The sequence below is a fragment of the Rhinopithecus roxellana genome, chromosome 12 (assembly GCF_007565055.1).
Source record: "Rhinopithecus roxellana isolate Shanxi Qingling chromosome 12, ASM756505v1, whole genome shotgun sequence".
NCBI classification, from domain to species: Eukaryota; Metazoa; Chordata; class Mammalia; order Primates; family Cercopithecidae; genus Rhinopithecus; species Rhinopithecus roxellana.
Genome location: NC_044560.1, coordinates 44,627,117 through 44,646,919, shown reverse-complemented (window position 1 = coordinate 44,646,919; position 19,803 = coordinate 44,627,117). Strand labels below are relative to the sequence as shown.

The 19,803-nt window shown below is 38.5% G+C and overlaps 1 protein-coding gene across 4 annotated transcripts in view; it reads left to right on the top strand.

Annotated features, from left to right (window-relative positions):
* UBE2U (ubiquitin conjugating enzyme E2 U) overlaps positions 1–19,803 on the top strand; it is a 64,452-nt gene that overhangs the window by 18,346 nt on the left and 26,303 nt on the right. For 2 of the 4 annotated variants that reach the window (XM_030913011.1, XM_030913010.1), the window contains exon 7: positions 11,745–11,833. The exons of the other annotated variants lie outside the window; for them this stretch is intronic. In XM_030913011.1, the coding sequence (XP_030768871.1) occupies positions 11,745–11,833 (89 nt within the window). The remainder of the gene's footprint in view (positions 1–11,744; positions 11,834–19,803) is intronic. 4 annotated transcript variants of the gene reach the window in all.

Here is a 19,803-nt window from a genome sequence, read left to right as displayed (position 1 = left end):
TTTTTAAAAAGAGAAGAATGTACTGTTAACAAAATCAGCACAGACCATTATAGATCACAAAAATTCAAGCATTTAGGAGAAGATAAAGTCTAGATAAAAATGGTAAGAGTTAGGGCTGAAGCCATTGTACCTTTTGGGAGACAGCCTATAAATATGGCATCAGTTCACCTTGAACACCTGAACAAGGTATAGGCTCAGAAACACACATATGGTTCTGCGGCATTTAATTTCTTGAGCATTTCCATCAGCTTTATCTTGATAGTTGATCAGATTTAGACAACAGCCAATTAACTAGTATTGTAACAGTGTTTACTTTAGCTCGTATTTCCTTGACTAGCTCTGTATAAAAATTGAGTAAAATTAGATAACTTATGGCTGGGAGTGGTTGCTCACGCCTGTAATCCCAGCACTTTGGGAAGCCAAGGTGGGCAGATCACGAGGTCAGGAGATCAAGACTATCCTGGCTAACATGGTGAAACCCTGTCTCCACTAAAAATACAAAAAATTAGCCAGGCGTGGTGGCGGGTGCCTGTAGTCCCAGCTACTTGGGAGGCTGAGACAGGAGACTGGCATGAACCCTGGAGGCAGAGGTTACAGTGAGCTGAGATCACGCCACTGCACTCCAGCCTGGGTCACAGAGTGAGACTCCCTCTCAAAAAAAAAAGAAAACAAACAAACAAACAAACAAAAACTTAAGTGGCTTATCTTCATGAAAATATGTTGAAAAATTGCAGAAAGGTAACCATAATCTAGTTACTGGTACACTAAGTTGGTATTCAATAGAGAGCATTGCTGCCCCTTAAATGCGTCAATGTGTTTGACCATCCTGGCACAAAATAGGCCTATGATAAATAGTCATTCAATGCATAATGGCGGGTTTATCACCTAAAACATCAATGTCCCTAAATATCAAAAGTTATTACTCTTTATGGTATAGTTATTTGCAGTTCATAAAGATACAGTGCCAGTGGTTACTAATAAGGCAGTAAGAACACAGCAGAAGACCTTCTGTGGTCTCAGCTTCAGCAGGTCCTCTAAGCCAAACCAAGAATAAATGGTGCTAGAGTCAGGTCTGATTTGTGGTATTCACCTTGTGCCAGCCTGAACTTCCTAGAGAAGACTTACTAGTAGTACTTACCTGAGGCAATGCAGCCTAGATTTCAAAGATACTCTAGACTCATGCTGTGTATCAGGCTGCACTTTATTGTGTGTCTGTGAATTCCAATGTTTGCCCCTGGTACATTTGCTCTGAAATAGAGCTCAGCTATGTCTAGTTCTCAGTTTTTAAATAATGCATTCACAATGAAGTCTTGCAGAAATTATTCAAAGAAAGATGCTGCTGTTAATATTGTGTGTCTAGTGCCATATGCTTAGAACTTTGCGTTACTTCATGGGCTGGAAGAACTGGCATGGCTGTAGAAATGTATTCCAAAGATATATCCAGGCAGTTGGACCCCCTGTTTCTAAAACTCAGGCAAGGTCTATTCAACTGGGTACAATATAGTTGGGGGAATCTAGTTGATGTTCAGGAATTCAGGGTGACTTGAACTTGTGCTAGTCATCTGGGATATTTGCAGTGGTCTATAGGATACCACTTATAAGCAGGTTTTCAGTCCTTGGGAGAACAGCTACTTAGCCATGTACTTAGAATGAATTCATTGAGCATATGCTGTATGCCAGGGACTGTGCCCCAGTGTGAGGACACACACCTGATTAATATGTCATCCCTAACCTCACAAGATTTATATTCTAGCATTGGAAGGCCTCTTCTTTTTTTCCCCATTCCATAAATGCAAATTATTTGTTTTATTTTGTATTAATTGTTGCATGGTATCAGAAGATGTTCCTCTTCTGAAAGGGAGTCAGTGCAAGAAGTAGGCCTGTCGATCCGTTTGGTCAATATAGACAGTATTTGCCACCAGAGAATGTAGTTGGAAGACCACAGGGAAGGTATCAAGATCGTGGCTAAGGGAAGAATGCTGAGGGCAGATTGAATCATATCTAAAATGAGTCATATTTAGCAGAAACCTTTTCCCATGTGGCTTTTATTTTTTCTAGGCTTCCTTCAGAGGCCTTCAGTTTTTCACTAAGTCATCCATCTCTGGAACCACCTCTTATAAATAACAGCCTCTTTTCAATGCAATCAACATTTTATTGGGTCATGACTGGTTATTGTTGTGGTACATAAATATAATATAGTAAGTGCTATGATAGAGGTAAGATCAAGATGCTGGGGGAGCACAGAGGAAGAAACATCTTACTCAGGTTTCACAGGCATTGGGAGAGGAATACATAAAGACAAGCTTTCAGAGGAGGTGATGCCAAAGTGACTTCCAAAGGCAGAGGAGGGATTCACCTATGCACTGTGAGGCCAGGGGATCCTAGACAGAGGGAACAGTACCTTCAACGGGAATGGAGCTACAACAGGACACCTTCCCAACAGTCTGACCCAGGGGAATGCACTTTGACAACCTCAATAAAAAGTTAAAATGAATCATGAATGCCAGGGGCAACCAAAATAAGATTATCAGGAGCTGATATAAAAACTAGAAGAGGAGAGGGAGGGGAGGATTGGTTGCTCGATAATCAAGAGAGGAGATGAAAATGAAACATAGCTGGTGAACATGCTAAATATACAATTGTGTGAGAGTGACTAAATCATTTAAAGGGGCAGGCACAAGACAAAACTTGAGGGGCACAGACAGAAGAGTGTAACATTTGCATTTCATATTAAAAATCCTAAAACAAATGTGTGCCTTCAACTTCTAGAAACTTATCTTTAAAGATATATTTAAACAAATATAGAGAGATTCCAAAAATGTTTATCATACATTATATATCATGAGAAATTGAAAATGGAATGTCCAACAAAACTGACTGATTTAATAAATATTGGTTTAGGCAATAATGTCCAAAAAGCAGCCTTTGGATATGATTCTGGAGACATATTTGCTAACATGAAAAGTAAGCGGGCCAGGTGCAGTGGCTCATGCCTGTAATCCCAGTACTTTGGGAGGCCAAGGCAGGCGGATCACCTGAGGTCAGCAGTTTAAAACCAGCATGGCCAACATGATGAAACCCTGTCTCTACTAAAAATACAAAAATTATCTGGGCATGGTGGCGCATGCCAGTAATTCCAGCTATTAGAGAGGCTGAGTCAGCAGAATTGCTTGAACCCAGGAGACAGAGGTTGCAGTGAGATTTCGCCATTGCACTCCAGCCTGGGCAACAGAGCGAGACTCTGTCGCAAAAAAAAAAAAAAAAGTAAGTGAAAAGTTGAACACAGAAATTCAGTGTTGCAAGATGAAAAAATTCTAGAGATCTCTTGCACAACAACGTAACTACACTTAACACTACTATAACACTTAGAAATGGTTAAGATGGCCGGGTGCGGTGGCTCAAGCCTGTAATCTCAGCACTTTGGGAGGCCGAGAAGGGCGGATCACGAGGTCAGGAGATCGAGACCATCCTGGAGAACACCGTGAAACCCCGTCTCTACTAAAAATACAAAAAGTTAGCCGGGCGAGGTGGCGGGCGCCTGTGGTCCCAGCTACTCGGGAGGCTGAGGCAGGAGAATGGCGTGAACCCGGGAGGCGGAGGTTGCAGTGAGCTGAGATCCGGCCACTGCACTCCAGCCTGGGCGACAGAGCAAGACTCCGTCTCAAAAAAAAAAAAAAAAGAAATGGTTAAGATGATAAAGTTACGTGTTTTGCCACAATAAAAAAGTAAATGAAAAGAGTGCATTATAAAATACCGTATATGATATTATCTCACACATACACACACACACACACACACACACAACTGAAAGGCATTTCTATAATAACAAGCAAGAGAATCCCAATTCTTCCATTTACTATGTAACTATGAAAAGTTAATTTCTCTGTATCTCAGTTTCTTTATATATTAAATGCTGGTAATAATAGTACTGATTTCATAGAATTGCTGTGAAGATTAAATTAGTTAAGTACATAGACAGTAATTATAATAACTTCAGTCAAAGATAAGTCAAGAACCATTATGAAGTAACTTGTAAATGGTATTATCTTGAAAAATCAAGTTTTGTGAAATTGAAAGGAAAAAGGAGTAAAAACTTGGGAGAGTAATGTGAAGACCCTCACTTGAGTATTTGCATGGTGTGGTAGAGAATCAGTAAGAAGGCTGCTGTTGCTAGAACACAGCAAGGGGGAAAAGAGAAGAGAGGTAGTTGTAAGTAAGAGAAGTAGGCTGGGCCAAATCACTTAGGACTTTATAAACTGTGTAAGGAATTTAGATTAATTTTATTATACCAGGTAAGGAAATTGGGACACTCTTGAACAGCTTTTAGGAAAGGGAGAGAGAACCAGATTTAACTTTTAAAGGGAGTACTTTTAACTGCTATGAGGGCAATATTTTGTGAAGGATCTAAGGTGGAAGCAAAGAGAAGAGTTATTAGGTTATTTTGGTTGACCGGGGCCAGACAGTGGTGGTTCAGTCAAGAGTTTGGGCATAGGTATGGAGGAGAAGAAATGAGTGGATTCAAGGCTTGCACTGAAGGAGAATTACTGATTCAATGTGGGGTGTGAGAAAAAGTGGGACCAAGGATAATTACTAGATTTGGGAGTGAACTGGGTGGGTTCTGCTGTCATTTACTGAGATGGAGAAGATTGAAGGAAGACACCATTGACTCAAATTAAGATGAATAATTCCATTTGTTGGTAAAGATATGGAGTCATTGGAGCTTTCACACATTGTTGCATATCTTGTTTTATCACTTTACATGCCCACAACCAGTTTGAAACACAGTTTAAGTTTCTTATAATGTCAAACATTACCTTTCCTATAATCCAGTAATTCTACTCCTATTTACCTAAAAGAAATGAAAAATATATGTTCACAAGAAGACTTGTACACAAATGTTCATAGCAGCTTTATTTATAATATCTCAAACTAGAAACAACCAAAATGTCCATCAACAGTTGAATACATAAATAAATTGTGCTGTATTAATATATAGAATACTATCAGCAAATAAAAATGAATTAATTATTGATACATGCAACAATCGGGAATAAGTATGCAGGCATTAAGTTGAGTGAAAAAAATAAAACACAGTAACAAAAGAGTACATACAGTATGATTCAATTTATATGAAGTTCTAGGACAGGAAAAACTAATATGTCAGACTAATCAGATCGGTGATTGCCCAGAATGTCAAGGGAGATTGACTGGGAAGGGGCAGTAGGAAACTTTCTGGAATAATGAAAATACTCTGCATCTTATATGAGGTAATGGTTATGCAGATGTACACTTTCATATCAAAACTCATCAATCTGTACACTTAAAACATGTATTTTATTGAGTGTAAATTATGCTGCAATAAAATTTATTTTAAAAAGCTATTCAAGCCAGGTGAGACGGCTTGGGCCTGTAATCCCAGCTATTTGGCCAAGGTAGAAGGATTGCTTGAGCCCAGGATTTCAAGACCAGCCTGGGCTATGTGGTGAGACCCATCTCTTAGAAAAAGAAAAAGATAGGCCGGGCGCGGTGGCTCAAGCCTGTAATCCCAGCACTTTGGGAGGCCGAGACGGGCAGATCACGAGGTCAGGAGATCGAGACCATCCTGGCTAACACGGTGAAACCCCGTCTCTACTAAAAAAATACAAAAAATTAGCCGGGTGAGGTGGCGGGCGCCTGTAGTCCCAGCTACTCAGGAGGCCGAGGCGGGAGAATGGTGTGAACCCGGAAGGCGGAGCTTGCAGTGAGCTGAGAGATCCGGCCACTGCACTCCAGCCTGGGCGACAGAGCAAGACACCGTCTCAAAAAAAAAAAAAAAAGAAAAAGAAAAAGATATTCAATTATCTTTAAAACTGTCTTATATTTCTGAAGTTGTTTCAAAATAAAACTTTTTTTTTTTGAAAAAGGTATTCAAACCTTTTCAGTGAGTAGAGAAAATGACTATATTTCCAAACCTCCAAACTCAGATTCTAAAATCTGAGATTACTACAAGAAAGGAAATTATAGGTCAACACCTTTTATTAGCATAGGTGCATAAATTCTAATCAAAATTTTAGTGAATTGAATCCACTGATAAAATGGGATAACAATGACCAAATGAGTCTGATTATAAGAAAGCAAGGTTGGTTTAATATTCAAAAATCAATTTGTGTAACACATTTACTAGCCAAATAAAGGGAAAAGCCATAAAATTATTTCAGTGAATCCAGTAAAAGCATTTGTTAAAATTTAACACCCATTCATGATAAAAATTCTTAGCAAACTGAAATAGAAATTCCCTTATTTCAGTAATAGGAATCTACAAAAGTCCAACAGTCAACCCCTTAAAATGTGAAACGTTGAATGCTTTTCTCCTGAGTTTAGGAATAAGGTAAATATGTCTACTACCACCACTTCTATTCAACATTGTACTGGAGGTCCTAGCCAGTGCAATGAGGCAAGGAAAAGAAATAAAAATTTTAAAGTTTGGAAAGGATGAAGCAAATTATCTTTATTCATAGATAACATGATTATGTGCATAGTGAAATCCAAATGAATATAAAAAAACTTGAAAACTCATTAGTGAATTTAGCAAAGACTCATAGTATAAGATTAAAGTTAAGATTAAAAATTAACTGTGTTTCTATATACTCATAATCAATAGATAGAAACTGAAATTTTAAAAATACCACTTATGGCCAGGCGCTGTGGCTCATGCCTGTAATCCCACTTTAGGAGGCCAAGGTGAGCAGATCTTCTGTGGTCGGGAGTTCGAGACCAGCCTGACCAACATGGAGAAACCCTGTCTCTACTAAAAATATAAAAGTAACCAGGCGTGGGTGGTGCATGCCTGTGGTCCCAGCTACTCAGGAGACTGAGGCAGGAGAATCGCTTGAACCCGGGAGGCAGAGGTTGCTGCCGTGAGCCGAGATCGTGCCACTGCACTCTAGCCTGGGCAACAAGAGTGAAACTTCATCTCAAAAAAAAAGAAATACCATTTACAACAGCATCAAAATGTAACGAAACATGTACAAGACGTCTATACTGAAAACCACAAATATTTCTGAGAGAAAATTTAAAAGACCTAAAGAAGTAGAAATATCCAATGTTTGTGGCTTGGAAAAAACTCAATATTATTATATTGTCAATTCTTCCCAAATTAAACTGTAGATTAAATTCAATCTCAATCAAAATCTCACCAGTTTTTTTTTTCTGGAAATTTGTAAGCGGGCTCTAAATATATATCTAAAAGTGCAAAGGACATAGAAAAAGAAGGCAATTTTGAAGAACAAAGTTAGGGCATTGATACCCCTAGATATTAAGATGTACTAGAAAACGACTATAACTTTGCTCTAATTGGATCTTTTTAGGCCAAGTTCTTGTTCCTGAATTAGGCACCATCGTCAGACAGCCCTGAACCCATCAGGCTCTAATTTGGAGCCAGAGGTGGGGTCAGTCCCATCAGAGTGTATGGTATCTACATAATGGGCGAAGAATGCAAGAGCTGTTGAGGAGGCAACCACAGTGTCCACTATGACAACCTTCAGATGCAAAATATTTTTACTGGACCCAGACTTTGATGAATAAGAGTTTGACAGGCACAGAGGAGATGAGTCTCTAGAACAGCTTTCACAGAAAGAGGAGTGTAATACCATGGTATGCTTGGATTAGTAGGAAATTCTGTGTGATGGAGCCTCTGGATGTGGGGATGGATAATAGAAGAAAAGGATGGAAATGGCCAGATGGTGAAGAGCCTCAAGTTCTATTTGAAAGTATTTAGATGTTTTCGTATAGAATTACATAACCAAATATGGTTTTCTTTTTCTCTCTCTCTTTTTTTTAAGACAGAGTCTTGCTCTGTCGCCCAGGCTGGAGTGCAGTGGCATAATCTCAGCTCACGGCAACCTCCACCTCCCAGGTTCAAGCAATTCTCCTGCCTCAGCCTCCCGAGTAGCTGGGATTACAGGCATGTGCCACCATGCCCAGTTATTCTTTCCTTCTCTCTCTCTCTCTCTCTCTCTCTCTCTCTCTCTCTCTCTCTCTCTCTCTCTCTCTCTCTCTCTCTGTTTGAGTCGGAATATCACTCTATCTCCAGGCTGGATTGCAGTGGCGCGATCTCGGCTCACTCCAACCTCCGACTCCCTGGTTCAAGCAATTCTCCTTCCTCAGCCTCCCAAGTAGCTGGGTTTACAGGCATGCGCCACCAAGCTCAGCTTATTTTTGTATTTTTAGAAGAGATGGGGTTTCACCATGTTGGCCAGGATGGTCGCGATCTCCTGACCTCGTGATCCACCCACCTCAGCTTCCCAAAGTGCTCAGACTACAGGCGTGAGCCACCGCACCCGGCCTAATTTTTGTATTTTTAATGGAGACGGGGGTTTCACCATGTTAGCCAGGCTGGTCTCGAACTCCTGACCTCAGGTAATCCTCTCACCTCAGTACCAAATGTGGTTTTCAAGCAGAGGTAAGATAACCTAGAATAGGGAGAGTCAGAGGTAGAAAAACTACAAGGAAGCTGTGTAGAGTTAATAGAGAAATGATGAGGTACTTATCAATGCAATGGAGACCAGCTGACACTTAAGTGCTGAAGAGGCGCTAAACTTGGCTCTTTTCATGCATGATTTCATCGAATGCTCACAACAAGCACTTGAGAAAGTTTTATCTCCTGATTTTATAGATGGGGAAACAGACCTCGAGAGGTTAGGTAACTTGCTCCAGAGCCACACACCTAACAAGTCGAAGTGCCAGAGGGTTTTAACCCAGGCCAGCTGATTCCAGACCCTGTACTCTTATCCATGATACTAAACAACTAGGTCATGATAGACAGGAAGGTTCCAACCACAGATATTTAGGTGTTTAATTGTTAGGCTTTGGTTGTGGCTGGGATGTTGCTTCCATGAAATAGTACTGCCATGATTTTCTTCTTCCCCTAATGAACCTTTCTCTTTCCTTCACTGGCTCCTCTTAATTATAAGTTGGTTTCTGCTCTTCTTTTCAAAATACTTACTAACTTTTTTGGAGGTGGATTTTTCTAGTAGCTTCCTCTATCAGTGATTTTGTTGATTTGACCCAAATCTCTTATTTCTAATCTGAGTGTCTTAATCACACTCCTGAAGATCATTTTGACTTGTCTGTACTATAATCACCTGAAATCTAGAGCTAAAATTAAACTCATATTTTACTTCAGTTTCTCTTGATGCTTTCTATTAACAGCAAAACTAACCAGATTTCTGGGCTTTAGAAGAATATTTGACTGTAATATTCCTTCACTTTTCACACACTGTCAGGCAACCAACCAGTCCAGTCAATTTTTTAGCATTGCCTTCAACTCATCTCCTCCCTTTCATAACCTTTGCTGAGACTCTGCTATTAGCTCTCAGTAGCTCATCCTTGAATTACTGCGTTTGCTTCCTATCTGGTCCCCTGGCATTTAATCTGCCTTCTATACTCCACCCTGCTTATTACTTTCAAGGAAAAGTCTTGCTCCAACATGGATTTCATAATTTACTTGCCTTATTCGAGAACTACTGATGGCTGTCTATTACCCAACAAATCAAGATCAAGATTACTAAATCAACTCTAACCCGTTCTCTGCCTAAATTTGTGGACCCTGCACTGCCCAGGTTCACTTATTTTATCAATTCCAACTCCTGTGAATTTGAAGTCTCCATTCTAGTCAATTGTCCTTTTACTATAATTTCTTCCCCCAACATCCTCTGTATGTACGTACGCACACGCCATGCTCTCTCCCATCTGAACAATTACTAATACTCTTCTCTTGGCCTACAGTGCCCCCTTATTTTTTTTCCAGACCTGTATCCCAAATGACTGTTTCCCTGATGACTTAAAAAAAAAATTACATCTCCTTCCTCCGACTTCTTTGCTTATTACCACTGCCAGAGGAGAGAAGTGTCTGTTCTTGTATTCTCCAAATGTCTCCGTTAAACCATATGACACTTTATCATGTTAATAAAGTTGTTTAATTCACTAGTCCAGGTATATATCTTATTTTTTCCAACAGGGTAACAAATTCTAATGTTCATTTTAAAATTATGTCTTCTACTTTTTGTATTCATAATGTCAATGATAATACTCAGTAAATTCCCATCATTGGGTGAAACTATAAACACATGTATTTTTATGCTGCATGTATCCCTGTAAGCTTACTTTATCTGAATAATAGTAAAATATAGTTACTGTTCTCTTTTTTTTAAGGGGCTGTTTCCTTTATAGAATTGAAAATTCAAATACTCCCAAATGTGTAAGACATTTTGCTTTGTATATTCAAACCACACTAAAGTTATACCTTTTAGGGTAATATTTTTAATTATTATGGAGGAAAAAACAGAAAGCCCCTGAAGGCTAACAGTTTGAAATTGAACAGGACACCCTGGGAAGGGAAAAGGTCATGGGTCGTGGTCAAACAGACAAAAAACAATGGAGACGATTGTGCCTGAAGATGGTGTATTTTTTTTCACAAGACAGTGTGTTGACAGTTTCCTTCCTCTTGAGTCATTGTTGTCTGCTAAATGATCTGTGACAGCAAATTGATCACAAGCTTTTTCATGCAGGAGATATAATGCAGCCTTTCATTTTGTTGCCTCTGTTGCCAAATGCTGAGACATTTCATTGGCAAATTCATGTTAGTTTAGTATATCATTTAGTCGTCTACAGCACAGCACGCAGCTCTGGAAGCAATAATAGTAATGATTAATTTATCTTCCTCAAGTTTCAAATTTCTACTTAAGTGTGATTGTAAAAGTAATAACACATTCAAAAAATGTTAGTCTTAAAATTAGATGTGCATAATTGTTGTTTAAATAAATTAGTAAATTAACACATTTAGATAACACCTCATTAATTTAAAAGTTGAGTCAAATAGTTAATTTAAGGTACCTATGATTTACCTATAAAAACTCATGCTAATATACTTGTTCTGACTGAAAACTTGCTCCTTCTTCCAAAGAGCTAAGAACTTAAATTGGAAAACAGGCATAAGGCATATTGCACTGGATGTTTAAGCATCTGTTACAGCCAGTTAATTAGTGATTTCACATGTCTGAAAAAATACGCTAAGTAATGTTTTGTTTATAGAGTGTTGAGAATCTCTGCATTTTAAAAGTTTGTGGGAAAAATGCTTGGAAATGTAGTTATTTAAGGGACTGCTTTATAGTTTTCATTTAACACCTTATAACAACCTTTGCTCTCCATTAGGACATAGCGATATTAGCGCAGGGAGGGGAAAGTAGCAGCCAGGAGTATTAGAAAAGAGCTGTTTTTCTCCTCTTTGAAAATAGCCAGATTCTCTGTAAAAACTAAACTAATCTCAATTCTAATACTTGTATTCTGTCCTCATTATGAGAAATAAGGGTTTTTTACTAGAATTTGGCATTGAATTTCAAGAAAAACATTTATTGCTTCTTATAGAATGAGAAATTGAAAGGTATAATGCTTAAAGTTCTTTTTTAATGTTAGTCATGAAAGGCAGATGTCTTAAACCCATATTTTTCTTTTTATAATATGCACATGGGTCCATATTTACATTTATTATTGAAAAGTGGTTGGGACATTTTCTTTTTCGTTATTTGTATTCATTATTGGTGGAATCAATATACTGGATACAATTGTTAAAAATATATGTTACAATTTGCAAGGCAGTTTAATTTCTTGTGACAAGATGTTATGTGAACAGTCGGTATAGCAATACAATAATTTTAAAAAGAAAATTTACAAACTGCCCGTTGTCTGATTTTTATTTATATTTTCAGACCAATTAAAACAACCTCATTTAGTGATTACTACCAGACATGGTCCAGAGTAGCTACATCAAAAGCCACAGAATACTACAGAACTCCATGTAAGGTGAACTATCCTTGTCCTATGTCCTTTTGGTATATGTTAATCTGTTAACATTTATCTTGCTTTCAAAGACCAATTGACACACATCTGCTATGTAAGAGTGATAAACTTCTCTGTAGGCTCTATATACTATTCATTCAACAACTATTACTTTAGTTCTTTTTTTAAAAAAATTTTTAATTTTAATTTTTCATCTTAGAGACAGGGTCTAACTCCGTCATCCAGGCTGGAGTGCAGTGGCATAATAATAGCTAACTGCAGCCTCAAACTCCTGAACTCAAGTGATCTTCCTGCTTCAGCCTCCTGAGTAGCTAGGATAATAGGCAAAAGCCATCATGCATGGCTAATTTTTTAAATTTTTACTTTTTAGAGATAGGGGTCTCACTATGTTGTCCAGGCTGGTTTGGAACTCTTGGCCTCAAGCAATCCTCCCGCCTCAGCCTCTCAAAGAAGAATACAAAGTCTTTTGTATAGAGCCCTGGACTGAAGTCTGACTAAAAGTCAGAAAGAAAGATATTCAATTGGAGGAATAACAGAAAAAGTTCCCAATCTTATGAGGTTTACTTTACTTCCTTTACCCTACAGAAAAGCTTTCACACCAGAGAGAACCTTTTAATTTCTCCTCTAAGCCACAGGAAATATTAGGTAGAAATTCAGCAAGAAAACCTAAGAACATAGGGCTGTTCAATTATATCCATCGAAAAGGAAAAATCATCTGTTACCATCATACATCAGGAACTAGAAAGACAGAATGAGAGAGCTGGACAACTTTCTGGCTCCATTTAACTGGATCTTTAGAGTACTATTTCATTATCTGGATGAAAGTAGGTTGTCTAGTCTGCATACACTTACTGAAATATGACTTTGCTGCAGCCATCCTTCTAAAGTGGTGCATCCTGTAGTAGCAGAGACTTCTGAATTTCCAGAGGCCCAAATTACGTTTTAGTCCTCTTCTTACTCACACTCTCATTAGCTGTGCTCTCCTTGATTTACGTGATACCATACATCCATGGCTTTTCATTTCCCTTCCTAAGCACTCTGCTGCCTCTTCCCTTGGCAATATCTTCTTCATTCAGTCCTCTCTACTTACTCTCTCTGAAAGACCTCTTCCACTACCATGGTTTTCATTTGCCTACAGGCCAGTGATTCCTAAAGCTGCATCTCTAGCCAGACCCCTCTTTCAAATTTTACATGCATATTTATAACTGTGCAGGGGACATCTCAACTATTTGTATTATAGGCTTCTCGTATTCAAGATGTCTCAAAGTGAATTCATCATCTTGCCCCCGAATCTATCCTTCTTCTTTTATTCCCTCTCTTGGTTAGTGGTAGATCACCATTTTTACATTTTCTTACCGAAACCAGAATCTTAGATGTTTCCTACATCTCTTTATCTCTCTTATTAAACCTTGTTGATTTTATCTCCTGCAACATGATGAATGCTTCCGCCCTACTACACCCCCATGACCATTGCCTTAATTTGAGGTCTCATTATATTTCATCTCATCATTATGACAGTTTCCTATCATGAAAAATAGTATCAACTTTTAAGGTACAAATGAGGGCAAAAAAGAGTACTAAGCTTAATAAATATCCTTAAAAGGTAAATTCAATCAATAACTTTTAAGAAATCACATGTTCTTTCAGGAGGTTGGCTATTAATTATTTTGTGATTATATATTACCATCCTAACTCATAGGTCAATACAATTTAAGGTACATCGAGATCTACAATCTTTAGCAGCTCTCTCAGTATAAAATATTAGTTATTTTTGATACCAGAGTACTTGAATGGTTAATTCAGATCAAAGATTTGTTGTTGAATGCCGCCTAGTCAATTCAGCAAACACATCTGCTGTGTGTACCTACTATGTATGAGGCACTGAGCAGCTCATATAGGCTGCAGGGGCAATAACCCTTAATTACACAAACACTGTGTTGAGAGACATTAATTGGCACACTCTAGGGAACCACTCAGAATCAAACTCCTTCCACCAAAAAACAGATTGGTACAGGATGGTGCTTTCTAGAATAACATGTAAATATATAGGGCCACTTGGAAACTCCAAACTGCTAGAGGGGAAAAAAAAAAAACAAAAACAGAAGCATGTGCCAAAACTTAAGGAGATTTGGAAATAATTGCCTTGCAATAAAGAATAATTTAAAAATGGAAGGAAATAATGAGGCACCACTGACCACAGTTTCTTCCTCAAAAAGAGTTTGGCCCCCAAATGTTTAATTTTGTTGTTTCTACATCTTTCACTAACCTAGTATGTAATTCATCCCTGTTTGTAAAGGCAATAACTGGTCATCGTTATCTCTAGCCCAAATGAATTTCTGAGACTTTGAATCTAGCACTTGGTGAATGATTTCAAAACCACCCTGCCTCTTCTTCTCCTAGGGAATTGCTATAAGAATGTTTCAAGAGCTTTCCTTGAATAATAACCAGCACTTAATTTTAAAAAATTAAATGTAAACTTTACATGTGCTGCTGGCCATTTTATCTTTTGATAGCTCAGCTGGATGAGATCCAACACTATCTTTTTTAATGGCCTAATTTCCTGGCAATAATAAAGATGAAGCTTTTAGATTATAGAATGCTTCTTCAACAACTCAGAAATAAAAGAGAAACTCCTAATAACTTCATTTTCTACAGTTACATTCTTAGCATTGGAAAGATTATTAAACTCTTGTACATATTTTTAAGAGCTTTATCTTTTATGAGTAGTGGTAAGTAGTTAAATTTTGATTTGGGGCATTAACTCTTTTCCCTATCTTGTGCCACAAATCTATACATAGTCGTTGGCATCATCATAATAGTAAGTTTATTCTTGTATAATGCAGTTTATGAAGTATGCTCATATATACTTTTAGGCATCCCAATCTATCATTGTTTTATTCATTTATTTAACCAATATTATTAAACACCTCATATATGTCGTGCACGGTGGTATATCAACCCTACGTGCCAGGCACTATTATTTTTATTACTTTGTTTTAAGATGAGAAAACTAAGAGCAGAAAAGCTAAGTAATTTACCTAAGGTTATACATGTGAGGGAGAATATCATATGTTGGTAAAGAATATACATCCTGGAGTCAGATTTACCAGAGTTTCATCCTGGCTCTGCCATTTACTAGCTGTGTGACTTTGGTTAAGTTTCTTAACCTCTCTGTGTCCCAGTTTTCTCATCCATAAAATGAGAATAATCACAGCACATGCTTTATAGGGTTGAAGCACTGTAGTGAGTTCTCAATAAGTGAACAATAAGTTCTCAATAAGTGTGTTATCAATTAATTCGGTAGGCTGTGGTCCAGAGACTTGAATCACATCCTCTCACTGCATGTTTGTTGCTCTTTCTCTGATACTCTACTGCCTCCATCATATGACATCAAATTGTTATTTCTGTATGTATGGGATTTAAATTCAAACTTGGAAGTACAGGAGCATATTTGTAAATAATTATAATTTTCAGTTCATAAGCATAGGCAATTGTATGGAAAATGTACCAAGAATCCACTGTTCTCTCTCCATTGCTACAGAATGGCAAGTAAAATGTTTGGCAGAGAACAAACCAATACATATGATTGTGGGCAACAGAGCCTTAATGACAGAATATGATCCCCATAAGGAAATGTTTATGTTAGAGGAAAAGAATTCCTCCAGACCAGTGTACTCTGTAATACTGAGCCTAGGCTTCCTGATGTTTGTTTGCTGTCATCAAGACAGACCAAACAGCCTGAAGCATGATGGGGATGTTTTCTTCACCCTAGGAGACTTTTATTCTTTGAGTCTTTAAGCCAGCAGTAAGGGCAAGTTTAGATGCACATTTAGATGCAAGAAGCAGTATCATCTGACTCTAATGCAGTGGTTCTCAGTCTTGACTGCTCATTAGAACCACCTGAGGAGCCTGTAAAACTTTCAATATAGAGAGCTCACCCAAGACCAATTACATCAGGATCTCTGGGAGTAGGACCAGGCAGTAGTAGTTTCTAAAGCTCCCCAGGTGACTACAATGTGCAACCAAGGCTGGGAAGGTCCTAGTGGGAAGAGCATGATGTCAGAAGTTAGCAGCTCCTTAGCCCTGTATCAGTTTTGCCACATGAAGATAAGTGAATTTAAGGGAGTCACCTAACTCTTTGTACTTTGGTTTTCATTCCCATTGATTGACAAAAATATTCCATCCTACTTTATGTTGCTCTGTGGTTAGCATGAGATAGCATGTGTGAAAATAGAACATGCTGAGGCAAGTTAGTGCTATTGATTTTTTTGGATGTGACCATCCTAGCAGTGGAAAAAAAAAATTCAGGGCAACCTCTACAGATGTTGGATGAGAGGTGTATCACAGGAAAAAAGAAGCAGAGTAGAAGCAATGCCCTGGACTCTGCAGAAGGCACAACAGAAAATGAATAACTATATTGTGGATGCAACAGAGGATGCTTTCCTACCACAGATTACAAAACTGCCACGAATGCAAGATATCATAGTGATGAAGGAATTTCAACGTGCAAAACTTCTGCTAAAATTACATGATTCCTTTCTTCTCTCTGTCTCTCTCACATCCTCATTCTTTCATTGTTTCTCTCCAATCAGTGTCATTTGTTGAGCACCTTCTATATCTAGACAATTGGCTGTGTGTGGGAGACAAGAAGACACATTGTGGTAAGCTCTTCAAGGAGTTTACGGACAAGTGGTAAGAGACAGATGAGTGAAAAAAAAATCATAGGGATAAAATATGAGAAGTGTTAAAAGTTTGTACAAAGTACTGTGGCATTTTCATCTCTCGGATGATGGAGAAAGCAATGAAGAAAATGAGTCCATGATATAAAACTAATGGGACTATTCAGGAAAGATGACCTTGTCATTTGGGGTTTCATAATATATAAGGAAGAGACAGCCATACATATTCAAATGTAAAACGAGGAAAGGCAATCTCAAAAAGTTTAAGAAAAGATGTGAATTATCCTTAAATAGAAACCTCAAAAGGAAATAGCATTTGTGAGAGATTAAATTTTAAATTTTGGCTAAGAGTAATGAAGAGTCCCAATGAGAAGACATTACTCAACCTCTCTATGTCTGCTTGACCATCTGTACAGTGGGCATTCTAACAGTAACCATATCTATTTTATGTGTGCCCAGCGTATAATAAAAATTCTGGCTGGACACAGCAGGCTCACACCTGTAATCCCAGCACTTTGGGAGGCCAAGGCAGGTGGATCAGTTGAGACCAGGAGTTCGAGACCAGCCTGGCCCACTTGGCGAAACCCCATCTCTACTGAAAATACAAAAATTAGCCTGGCATGGTGGCGCATGCCTGTAATTCCAGCTACTTGCTGGCTGAGGCATGAGAATCACTTGAACCTGGGAGGTGGAGGTTGCAGTGAGCCAAGATTGCACCACTGCACTCCAGCCTGGGCAACAGAGTGAGACTATCTAAAAAAAAAAAAAGAAAGAAAGAAAGAAAGAAAGAAAAATCTGCTAATGTTAATTGTTATAATCATCTAAAGGAAATAGTAAGGCCTCACAAGAACTCTGGGGAGCTAAGATTTACTTTTTTAATGGAAGGGAGGAGCATATATCCAAATACCGATAAAAAGTATTAATAAAGTCTATAAGAATATGTATGTATATGTGCTTACATGTGTTTGAAGCAAGAAAATTAAGGAACAGACAAAAACATTGCTGGTGAAAATCATGTAAAAAAGGAAACTATTCAGTTAAAAAAAATTGTTTATATCAATGGCAAATGTCATCAAGCTAAAAGGGGTAAATTCATCATTATTAAGAAGAAAGCCCAGGCTGGGCACAGTGGTTGACGTCTGTAATCCCAACACTCTGGAAGGCCAAAGCAGGAGGATTTCTTGAGCCCAGGAGTTTGAGACCAGCCTGGGCAAAATGGGGAGACCCTATCTCTACAAAAAATTTTAAAATTAGCCAGGCGTGGTGTTGTGTGCTCATAGTCCCAGCTACTTGGGAGGCTTGAGTGGGAAGATCCCTTGAACTCAGGAACTGGAGGTGGCAGTGAGCTATGATCATGCCACTGCACTCCAGCCTGGGTGACAAAGTGAGACTCCCATCTCAAAAAAAAAAGAAGAAGAAGGAAAAGAAGAAAGCCCCAGACAAGGGCAAGACTGGTGGACAGCATCTAGCTGGTTAAATAGTTCAAGACTATAAGCTAAGCCCAGAACAATAATAAGAAATAGGAAAATAGATAAAAATATATATGGGCATATGATCTGGCTTAATATTTCATGTAAAAATTACCAGTGCCTTAAACATAGTAGGTTTTTAAAAATTATTATACTTTAAGTTCTAGGGTACATGTGCACAACATGCAGGTTTGTTACATATGTATACATGTGCCATGTTGGTGTGCTGCACCCATTAACTTGTCATTTACATTAGGTATATCTCCTAATGCTATCCCTCCCCCCTCCCCCCTCACCCCACCCCTCGACAGGCCCCCATGTGTGATGTTCCCCACCCTGTGTCCAAGTGTTCTCATTGTTCAATTCCCACCTATGAGTGAGAACATGCGGTGTTTGGTTTTCTGTCCTTGAGATAGTTTGCTCAGAATGATGGTTTCCAGCTTCATCCATGTCCCTACAAAGGACATGAACTCATCCTTTTTATGGCTGCATAGTATTCCGTGGTGTATATGTGCCACATTTTCTTAATCCAATCTATCATTGATGGACATTTGGATTGGTTCCAAGTCTTTGCTATTGTGAATAGTGCTGCAATAAACATACCTGTGCATGTGTCTTTGTAGCAGCATGATTTATAATCCTTTGGGTGTATACCCACTAATGGGATGGCTGGGTCAAATGGTATTTCTAGTTCTAGATCCTTGAGGAATCGCCACACTGTCTTCCACAGTGGTTGAACTAGTTTACAGTCCCACCAACAGTGTAAAAGTGTTCCTATTTCTCCACATCCTCTCTAGCACCTGTTGTTAAACATAGTAGGTTTTTGATAAATCTTACGTGAATTTGATTGAAGGTGTAGGCTTGTAATTAACCACAAAGTTAAGAGCCAGTGGTGATGTAATGTGAGTTCCAGAAATACTAATGCAGGTCTGAGCTGAATTGATAGTGCACAGAGCAAGGGAGGTAGTAAGCCCATTTGCATCTTTGCTTCAAACCATTTCAAGGTCCTGATGCAGTTCTGAACACAAACTTTTATAGGAACATCAAAACAGTTTATCACCAGGACATTAAGGATGGTTAAGTATCTAGAAAATCATATCCTAAGAAAAAGTTGAAAGAACTGAGGCTTCCCCGTGAGCTGTTAGGGGCTGTCTCTCGTGGGAGAGGGGTGAACTTAATATTGCTCCAAAGGTTAGAACTAAGGCCAGTGGAAACTCACAGCAATCAGATTAAGGAAGGACAATGTAACCCTTATCTGCCAATGGAATGGGCAGTCTCCCAGCTACAAAGTGGTGCATTTTCTGTAGTTGGCAAGTATTTCATTCAGAGCCTGGATGATTATCTATTGGAGATTCTTGCTTTGTGAAGGATCAAGCAAGGTCTTTAATGTCATTTCCAACTTCAAAATTTCAATTTTCTACTTGAAAAGTGCTGAATTAGAATTTTGTTAAACTATGATGTCTGGGTTTTATATGAGTTATTTTAATACTTTCTTCATTATTGTTGCTAAAAACAAAATTTCTCTTTTTAAATTTTTATTTATTTTTGAGACAGGGTCTTACTCTGTCACCCAGGCTGGAGTGCAGTGGCGCAGTCTCAGCTCACTGCAACCTCTGACTCCTGGGTTCAGATAACCCTTGTGCCTCAGCCACCTGAGTAGCTGGGATTACAGGCATGTGCCACCATGCCTAGCTAATTTTTGTAATTTTAGTGGAGATGGAGTTTCTCCATGTTGGCCAGGCTATGTTTCAACAAATTTAAAGATCTAATTGGCTTGCATTAGTGATTCATGAATCAGGCAGCGTGTCATCTTAAAAATA